The sequence below is a fragment of the Protomyctophum parallelum genome (assembly GCF_964188405.1).
Source record: "Protomyctophum parallelum genome assembly, chromosome: 9".
NCBI lineage: Eukaryota > Metazoa > Chordata > Actinopteri > Myctophiformes > Myctophidae > Protomyctophum > Protomyctophum parallelum.
Window position 1 is genome coordinate 44,714,850 of NC_139706.1, and position 10,698 is coordinate 44,725,547.

The 10,698-nt window shown below is 45.1% G+C and overlaps 1 protein-coding gene across 1 annotated transcript; it reads left to right on the plus strand.

Annotated features, from left to right (window-relative positions):
* Window positions 1-1,564: 1,564 nt before the first annotated feature.
* lrrc51 (leucine rich repeat containing 51) lies at window positions 1,565-4,176 on the plus strand. The gene is made up of 4 exons (XM_083773945.1): window positions 1,565-1,685; window positions 2,071-2,270; window positions 2,642-2,790; window positions 3,793-4,176. Exons 1-4 carry the CDS (start codon window positions 1,634-1,636, stop codon window positions 3,941-3,943), a joined length of 552 nt encoding a protein of 183 aa, XP_083630071.1. The 5' UTR covers window positions 1,565-1,633; the 3' UTR covers window positions 3,944-4,176.
* Window positions 4,177-10,698: the final 6,522 nt, after the last annotated feature.

The following is a 10,698-nucleotide window of genomic DNA, read 5'->3' on the forward strand; positions in this document are numbered from 1 at the left end:
AGATCTGAGCGACAAGGCCCAAGGAACTTGGAAGTCGTTAACCAGGCTTGTGCGCATGTGCGGGATTTGGTTGCAGTCGTTTACATGGGTTTATATTATATTACCGGTAGTTTCATAAATAAATACCGATACAAACAATATTACTACTACTACCAATGATAATAATAACACAAATAATAATAATAATACAAAACGTCCTACACAAACACAATAGAATACGCATTGTTTTCGTAGTCCTAAACTAAACCGAAATTGAGTACAAACTACAAAATCACTAAAACTACAATTCCTACAATACATCATCAGTTTAGTTTCCTTGGATACCAGTTGTTGTTGCTGCTGCTGAAGTATAGTTCGACTCTGGGCCGCTCTCTGTGTAAGTGTGCATAGCGCACGACATTTCTTTTTTGACAAATATAGCAAATAGTCTAGAACGGAGTGTCTGTCTGTGTCTATAAACTCGCAAACGCCTGGCTGGACTGATCAGCGCCAAACTTTGTAGTTTGCACACACTACCAGCTCACGTGATCGTGATCTCACACACACATTTCGATTTCTTTATTTGAATCCACAAATTACAATTAATTTTACGGATTTAAAGGAAACAAATATAACGGGGTTGACAGTTCATGTTCACTTAAGGATACACATGGCACCTCCTTCTCCACACAGACAAACTGCCTATAACAGCCGAAACAGAACAGTATTTGGCAAGTTGTTTGGCTTTGCTTTTTGTCATGCCAGCTATTCTTAGGCCACTCATGGTCAGTTTATGCACATGGCCCAGGCTTCCGAATATCAGTATGGCAAATCTGACTACAGCGATACCCCAAGTTTGTTATACTTCCAAGTAATGGTTGATACTTAGAATATTTATCTTGGAATGCCTGGTCCATGTATTCGGGATGTTAGCAAAGACATCGCATGCACAGCTAAACCAATCTGGTAACACACACACACACACACACACAATTGGATATTTCAAAAACATGTAGGCTACATTAAATTTCACTTAGACAAAAATAGGTTTAGTGCAAAATGGTCATCTAAAGGTCATCACTAACCCTAACTCCCCCCGGGGCAGCACACCTAAACCTAACCCCAAACCCTCTCCCGACCCCCGGCGCACCAATGCTCCTTCGGAGCAATGGTCTGTCGGACCAGTTTTCAGACCAGTTTTCCACCACTGGTGAAACCTATCTGAATAAACATCTCTGCATCTATGCATCTCATTGTAGCTTTAGCAGCCATTGACATGATAGTGATGGATCTCAGAGTGTCATCCAGGGACCCTAATGGCCTATTCATACGGTGATTAGGTGTAAAAGGTAGGTGGCTAGCGCACATCCAGTTCCTGTCTGGTGCTGGACTAAGGTACCGGTAAGTACAGTGAAGATAGGTGATTAGGTGACCACCGAAAACTACAACATGACGGCACGCCGCGGTGTCCTAAAATGCACCTTATCACCTAAAACTGGAATATGAATAGGCCATTAGGGTCCCTGGATGACACTCTAAGATCCATTGAGCTAGAAAACCAATTCATGCCATTTCCTGTTTCCTGTCCTCAGGTTAAACATCTGTCTGGAGTCTCCTCAGTCCTCACACATCTGTCTGGAGGAGTCTGTAGAACATGTACAGTGCTCCTGTGGATTTCTCATTTCAAAGCATCACGTCGGTGGCAGGTACAGCCTGGTTTCCATCTCTACAAGGGGTGGCAGTTACAGCCTGGTTTCCATCTCTACAAGGGGGGTGTGCCTGTTTGTTGCCCGTTGGTAGAGATGTACACATAGCAAAGCAGTTTTTCCTTCCCGATACGGTTTCCCATAACCTGTGTATCGGTCGATATTGAGTACCGATCCGATGCCCTGCCTTAGTATAGTAATAGTATAGGTCGTGCCCAGGCTTTTCTCTTTGCAGATGAGTAAGGCTGGGGCCGAGGCTAACCATCTGCTATTCTTTTGTGAAAGCTTTCCCCGGCCCACAACAATGCTGGGATTCTGAGTGTTTCAGTAAGTACTAAGTACAGACACACCACATGCACATGGTTCATTTCTTTCCCTGTTCCAGATGCACAGGAGCCCAGAGCTGGACTGCGTCCGTTGAGGAAGAATAAGGAGAACAAATACCTGTGTGGCTCTCTGCGTCTCAACAACAACGACATAGCTGACCTGAGCAACTTCCTTCACAACATCAGCTGCTTCCTGGCGGAACCGCGGAAGCTCGCCTGGCTGGACTTGTCCTTTAACAGCATGTCACACATAGACACCGTAAGTCTGTTTTTTCAGGACACATATAGACACAGTGAACCTGTCCTTTTCAATTGATTACATTTTGCATCTTTCTTTCTTTCTTTCTTTTCGTTTAAATAACAGAGCTAGCTAGCTAACCTGTTACTATATTCTTACTGTATATATTGTACTGTTAGACATATACATCTGACTGTAATTCCTCATTGAATACATATGGCTTTAATGGCCTATTTACATATCCACAGAGGAAACACTATATTGTGTGTGTGTGTGTGTGTGTGTGTGTGTGTGTGTGTGTGTGTGTGTGTGTGTGTGTGTGTGTGTGTGTGTGTGTGTGTGTGTGTGTGTGTGTGTGTGTGTGTGTGTGTGCGCGCGTGCATGTGCCCCAGGTATTGTGTGAGCTACGGGAGCTGCGTGTATTGTATCTTCATGGAAACAACATCTGTAGTCTGTCTGAGGTGGACAAGTTGGGAGAACTGGTGCATCTCCACACCATCACTCTGCATGGGAACCTCATAGAGAACCAACCAGGATACAGGTCGATAAATACACAGCAGAAACTTTGTACTGTATCTCCATATGTTGCCACATGCAGTAGGCCGTTGGGATCAGGAGTCGAACCCGCGGCACACTGCCAGACTTGGACTACCGGCCAAGGTGCCAGGACCGCGGCGCTGAGCCATGGCCCAGGCCATATTTCAACTTTTTAATGTTTTTTTGTAATTGAATGCCGTCGTCGTACAAGAGTCATGCAAATGTAGTGCAAATAGCTGCTCTACAAGCTCACGTGTGTTGTGAGGGTTTTGTTACAAAACGTGTGTTGTGAGCTTGTACATCTGCTATTTGTCATATGGCAATGTATAGGGAGATAAGAGTGTCACTGCAAAGAGTGTTTCCAGAGAGAGTTTGCAATTATTGCTCGCATACGCACGCACACACGCACGCACGTGTGTGTGTGCGACTGTGCGTGTGTGTGTGTGTGTGTCATGTAACAGGCACTGAGCAATCATGCAGCAGCACAGCATTTTAGCAGGTGCTTCAATGGAGCAGAGATCGGTTTCATATTACATACCTAGCTACAGTCTGCACCGCAACAGCATTCAGCATGCACTCCAAATTGAACACACAGATCTATTACTCTGGTTGTGCACAACTGTATTACAGTGAAGTGATCTGTGACTTGACATTTTTATTTTTATTTGTATAAAATAATTGGGACGAGGATACAGCCAGGGTGCACATATCTAACCCCTCACACTCTCTTTACACTCTCTTTAGATCAGTGGTTCTCAAAGTGGGGTCCGGTTTAACGACATTAGTTTAAACTTTTTCTGGCCCCAGAATAGGAACGCTAGGGTTAATGTAGCTAACTGTAGATAAAGTGCTTGTGTGGAAGAACACAGTATACGACCATGGATAACACATTGTGTGTGTGTGTGTGTGTGTGTGTGTGTGTGTGTGTGTGTGTGTGTGTGTGTGTGTGTGTGTGTGTGTGTGTGTGTGTGTGTGTGTGTGTGTGTGTGTGTGTTTGCGTGTGTAGGTCTCATATCATCTCTGTTTTGTCGTATTTGAAGAAGGTGGATTTCAGTGCTGTAACAGGCCAGGAAAAGGCCATGGCAAAGATCTGGCATCGACATGATCCCAGCAAATTAACCATCCAACAGTCACCAGTTCACAGGACATCTACTTGAACTAACACTACTAAAATACTTTATTTTATGCAGTGGTTGATAGTAACTAAGTATATTTACTAAAGTGTTGTGCATGTGTACAATTTCACGGTACTTTTACTTTACTTGAGTATTTTCTTTTTTACTCGACTACATTTATTTGACAACGTTAGTTACTAGTTACTTTTCAGATTTAGATGACTAATAATAATAGCCATTTACCAGCTCAATGGCCTTGTGGTTAGAGTGTCCGCCCTGGGAGGGAGGGGCTGGAAGGAGCGCTGCGGCTTGTGAATGGGAGACGGGCTCTCAGTTCGCTGTGTTCATTGTAGGGGGGTGGCGAGGATTTACTATTCTGTGCCTATCGGGTCGCAACTCGGGACAGGGCTGAGTCGGCTCAAGTTCGCTTGAGATGGCGCCCCTCCAACGCAGTCTAAAACTATAAGCCAAAATCCCTCCCATTGCAGGGCAGAAATATAGTTCTCCCCTGGGACTGGGAGATCTTGGTTCGATTGAGGTAAGTCCCTGCGACATATACTAGCGTCATGTCCAGGGAGTGTACTTGTACATGATCATGTCCACTGTCCAGGGGGTGTAGGCTACTTGTACATCAAGCCGCCTCATGCTACAGAAACAGGAGATGGGCTCCTGCCCCTAAAAATAAATGTTTAAATAGCAAAATTCTGATCAATCATTAGTGTGGTTGCCCGAATGGGCAACCAGACTCTTGTAACTGTGACACTTTATTATTTCACTGGAGTAGTCTTTATTTTGACGCTTTATACCTCCCACACTGTACGCTGTACGCACTTCAAATTGACCGGAAAAATCGGGAATCGTGTGCTTGTATTTTGTTAAGAGAAATGTTGTATAGTTTAATTGATATGAATTTATTAGTGAATTAAATTTCCCCATTGACATGAATGGGAAAAGGCAAAAATTCACATTCAAGTATTTGTTCCTCGGAGACTGTAATCACTATAGTTACAAAACTTTTAGGGATAATTCAACATTATCCCTAAAATTATTTAACCTTAAAATTTTATCGGTCGGCCTCATGGTGGCGCTATAACAGCCCACTTTACCTTTTGGCTTATAACTCTTGAACCATAGGTCGTAAAATAAAAAATATGTTTTCCCTGGATTCCTTGGGTCATGACGCATCTCCCCATATAGGCCACGCCCATTTCCGCCATGATAGATTTTCCGCCATTTTGAATTTTGTCCAAAACACACTTTTTGCTTTTCCTCCTACAGATTTTGTCCAAATCTCACAGAAATCGGCACACGTGATCTCTGGACCCATCCAATTAAAACTGAACTGCAGAATTTTGAAAGTGCGTATCGTTCGGCCGTAATCGTCTTCCGAAGTTAGTAGGAGGGGCCTATATCACAAAAAATGCCATAAATCACGAACGGAATGTCCAATCCATCCCACATTTCAATCACATGTCCGGGGTGGTTCAATCAACCAAGTTCTAAAAGCAATTCCATTTTCATCCATAGGGGGCGCCGCAAATGCGAGAAATGTAACCGTTTGTCGCAAAAACATGAATTTCGGGGGTTAAATCCCCTCCGAATTACTTAGGCTACGCATGATCTAAGGCGTGACTTGAAATTGTAATTGGCTGGCAATACTAGTGGGAGGGGCATATGTAAGCCACTGCGGCAACCACACTCTGCAATTTTTTAAAATTTGTGATGCCTTTGACAGATGTTTGTAGAAGTCGTTCAGTTATTGTTACATCATTTTGTAATTAACCTCTTAAGTCCTACATAATATATACACTTAGTCGCACAACAATGTTCAATTGTAAAAATGGCTGATCTACAAACTCACAACACAGCATTGTGAGGCTGTTTTTGAACATTTGTAAAGGATAATTTCACATGTTTCAAGTGATTAAAGGATGGATGGCTTTGCCGGCATTTAATGTGAATCACCACCAGCCCAGGTGAAATGTATGCATAGTTCTTGTGAGGCTGGAATCTATTTTACAGTATGGCTCTAGATGCGGAACATAGAAATGTTATGTCAGATTTTCACATTCAGAACCGTGTTAATCAGACCAGTGTGTGTCCATGTGGAAACCTCGTATGAATCTGATCTCAGGTCAGAATGGGTTAATCAGACCAGTGTGTGTCCATGTGGAAACCTCGTATGAATCTGATCTCAGGTCAGAATGGGTTAAATACTACTGAAGTTTCACTTGTAAGTTTGGGTAAGAAACTGTTTTTTAACTTTTTGTCTAATCACGTGTTCTGGTTCTTTATTTTCTTTACTTTATACGATAAAGCGTCCAGTACAGGAGTTATGTACAATTTGTCAATTTGCAGGTATTTAGAACAAAATTATAGACTCAAAATCTATACATGCTGCAAGTGCTCCGTCTTCCAATAAATAAGGCTTATCAAGTAGAAATACATGTTTGGTTATGGTGACATACATTTTGTACATTTGTACATTTACATGACATTGGCAGTTATAAATAAAATTGATATAAATTAACATGTTTTGAGTACTGAGTTATTTCACCGAGCTGGTCAGTTCATGTGAAGAAGTTTAAATGGTTTAATGTTTGAAATTATGTTAATTAATTTATTAGCCTATAACTCCCCCCCCCCCACCGTACCATAACTAGAGACTGTCTCCTCTTCCCCACTCCCCCCCACCGTACCATAACTAGAGACTGTCTCCTCTTCCCCACTCCCCCCCCACCGTACCATAACTAGAGACTGTCTCCTCTTCCCCACTCCCCCCCACCGTACCATAACTAGAGACTGTCTCCTCTTCCCCACTCCCCCCCACCGTACCATAACTAGAGACTGTCTCCTCTTCCCCACTCCCCCCCCCACCGTACCATAACTAGAGACTGTCTCCTCTTCCCCACTCCCCCCCCCACCGTACCATAACTAGAGACTGTCTCCTCTTCCCCACTCCCCCCCACCGTACCATAACTAGAGACTGTCTCCTCTTCCCCACTCCCCCCCCACCGTACCATAACTAGAGACTGTCTCCTCTTCCCCACTCCCCCCCACCGTACCATAACTAGAGACTGTCTCCTCTTCCCCACTCCCCCCCACCGTACCATAACTAGAGACTGTCTCCTCTTCCCCACTCCCCCCCCACCGTACCATAACTAGAGACTGTCTCCTCTTCCCCACTCCCCCCCACCGTACCATAACTAGAGACTGTCTCCTCTTCCCCACTCCCCCCCACCGTACCATAACTAGAGACTGTCTCCTCTTCCCCACTCCCCCCCACCGTACCATAACTAGAGACTGTCTCCTCTTCCCCACTCCCCCCCACCGTACCATAACTAGAGACTGTCTCCTCTTCCCCACTCCCCCCCCCACCGTACCATAACTAGAGACTGTCTCCTCTTCCCCACTCCCCCCCCCCCCCCACCGTACCATAACTAGAGACTGTCTCCTCTTCCCCACTCCCCCCCCACCGTACCATAACTAGAGACTGTCTCCTCTTCCCCACTCCCCCCCACCGTACCATAACTAGAGACTGTCTCCTCTTCCCCACTCCCCCCCCACCGTACCATAACTAGAGACTGTCTCCTCTTCCCCACTCCCCCCCCCCACCGTACCATAACTAGAGACTGTCTCCTCTTCCCCACTCCCCCCCACCGTACCATAACTAGAGACTGTCTCCTCTTCCCCACTCCCCCCCCCCCCACCGTACCATAACTAGAGACTGTCTCCTCTTCCCCACTCCCCCCCCACCGTACCATAACTAGAGACTGTCTCCTCTTCCCCACTCCCCCCCCACCGTACCATAACTAGAGACTGTCTCCTCTTCCCCACTCCCCCCCCCCCACCGTACCATAACTAGAGACTGTCTCCTCTTCCCCACTCCCCCCCCACCGTACCATAACTAGAGACTGTCTCCTCTTCCCCACTCCCCCCCCACCGTACCATAACTAGAGACTGTCTCCTCTTCCCCACTCCCCCCCACCGTACCATAACTAGAGACTGTCTCCTCTTCCCCACTCCCCCCCACCGTACCATAACTAGAGACTGTCTCCTCTTCCCCACTCCCCCCCACCGTACCATAACTAGAGACTGTCTCCTCTTCCCCACTCCCCCCCACCGTACCATAACTAGAGACTGTCTCCTCTTCCCCACTCCCCCCCCACCGTACCATAACTAGAGACTGTCTCCTCTTCCCCACTCCCCCCCACCGTACCATAACTAGAGACTGTCTCCTCTTCCCCACTCCCCCCCCACCGTACCATAACTAGAGACTGTCTCCTCTTCCCCACTCCCCCCCCACCGTACCATAACTAGAGACTGTCTCCTCTTCCCCACTCCCCCCCCCCACCGTACCATAACTAGAGACTGTCTCCTCTTCCCCACTCCCCCCCACCGTACCATAACTAGAGACTGTCTCCTCTTCCCCACTCCCCCCCCCCCCACCGTACCATAACTAGAGACTGTCTCCTCTTCCCCACTCCCCCCCCCACCGTACCATAACTAGAGACTGTCTCCTCTTCCCCACTCCCCCCCACCGTACCATAACTAGAGACTGTCTCCTCTTCCCCACTCCCCCCCCACCGTACCATAACTAGAGACTGTCTCCTCTTCCCCACTCCCCCCCACCGTACCATAACTAGAGACTGTCTCCTCTTCCCCACTCCCCCCCACCGTACCATAACTAGAGACTGTCTCCTCTTCCCCACTCCCCCCCACCGTACCATAACTAGAGACTGTCTCCTCTTCCCCACTCCCCCCCCCACCGTACCATAACTAGAGACTGTCTCCTCTTCCCCACTCCCCCCCACCGTACCATAACTAGAGACTGTCTCCTCTTCCCCACTCCCCCCCACCGTACCATAACTAGAGACTGTCTCCTCTTCCCCACCCCCCCCCACCGTACCATAACTAGAGACTGTCTCCTCTTCCCCACTCCCCCCCCCACCGTACCATAACTAGAGACTGTCTCCTCTTCCCCACTCTCCCCCCCACCGTACCATAACTAGAGACTGTCTCCTCTTCCCCACTCTCCCCCCCACCGTACCATAACTAGAGACTGTCTCCTCTTCCCCACTCTCCCCCCCACCGTACCATAACTAGAGACTGCAAACGCAACTACAGAAAGCCCCACTACGGTACAATATGCAAGAAATCTACCCCAAATCTCTTCACCGAAAATAGCACAATGTTTATCCCAGAATATTATACCAGATTTCATACGGTTAAACTGACAGATTTTAGTATGAATTTTGACATAATGATCTTTTCCTATAAAGAGAACAGCTCTCATCATAGCCAAGAATGAACTTGTCTCTGAAGGCCCCATCTGGTTTGTAGCCCCTTGAAAGTCCTCCCACTAGCAGTAACCCTGCTAGCTGTTCAATAATTCTGTCTGTTATTAATAACTACTGAATCTGATTGTACATTTACTTTGGTAGAATGTTTGTGATGGCTGCACTTTCACAACGGCACTAATCAATGTAAAATGAATCTGTTACCAGCCTAGCTGAATCTGCTAGAAGAAATGTTACAAACTGAGAAAGGAGTTCATGCTGTACACTTTATACCTGATGTATGTATCTCTTTTGAGAGTGCATCAATCTTTTTTGTATTTTGTATCTGGAAACCTGGAAGCTGATATGGAAAATAAAGTATGTTACTTTGTGTCTTTGTTTTATTGTATTGACAAATGTCAGATTCAGTGTATAGCATATTTTCTGTGCTGGCCTTCAAAACCACAAGTCAAAATTCAAATATAAAAATGTGTATATCCCATTGCATTTAGAAAGGCGATAAAAGCAAAAAATACCATACATACATACCATATACTATATGGTATGTTGTCTTTCATGGTTTAAAAAAGTGTGCCCTGGGACAAAAAAGTTGGGAAACACTGCCATATAGTATGTTGTTTTTCATGGCTTTCGACCATAAAAATAAATGATGAAAAACAACATTGTTTTTCATAGTTTTAGAGTAGACGATAAACTACGAGATAAATGGTTTTCGATAACATACTATGTTGTTTGTATGTCGTTTTTCATGGTTGTCATTTCTATTATCCTTTTTGAGTGATGCAACCACTATATCTTACAGAGGTATTTGTGTAGGGTGACCAGATCAAAAACTGTCCATTTGAGGGACAGAAGTATCACTTGTGTGGGACAAGTGGGATGGGACGGTGTTAGCAACATATTACTTCAATGCTTTGATGTCATATTCTACCATAGGCCTATTATCTATCATTTTGTTATTAAACCTCCCTAGTGTCATTTTGTTTAAAAATTATCATTTCGGTCATGGGTGGTATGGCGGACTTGGTACTGTAGCCTAGATAAACAATGACGTTTGCCTGAAAAGGAATCTTTGAAATGTTTCATAGTTTCAGAAATATAAGGCTTTCAAATTTGAGACATTTATAAATATAAGCCTTATATTTCTAAAACTATGAAACATTTCAAAGATTCCTTATCAGGCAAACATGTATATAGGTTGGAATGGGGTTTCTATAGGTGTAAACCTACCAACCCCATTCTAGCCTACTTAGGTTCATCACGGTGGACATGTTTGCCTGAAAAGGAATCTTTGAAATGTTTCATAGTTTTAGAAATATAGTGTGAATATAGTGCATTTTTGATTTTTTTTCAAATCCTCAAAAATGATGAAAAACGGCGTGCTATAGTATGCCGTACGATATGTTTATTACCTCTCTGTCAGCAGTATGAGAATGAAACAACAAGCCCGCGCTCTGTCTTCCACCCTGAGCATGCAGTAAGTACCTACCAGTGTAT

Excerpts from the sequence above, each read along its gene's own strand:
- lrrc51 (XM_083773945.1), top strand. The coding sequence starts at position 1,634 with ATGTACAGTGCTCCTGTGGATTTCTCATTTCAAAGCATCACGTCGGTG. Across the intron at positions 2,271-2,641 it reads GCATGTCACACATAGACACC|GTATTGTGTGAGCTACGGGA; the intron begins GTAAGTCTGTTT and ends CATGTGCCCCAG. Across the intron at positions 2,791-3,792 it reads GAGAACCAACCAGGATACAG|GTCTCATATCATCTCTGTTT; the intron begins GTCGATAAATAC and ends TTGCGTGTGTAG.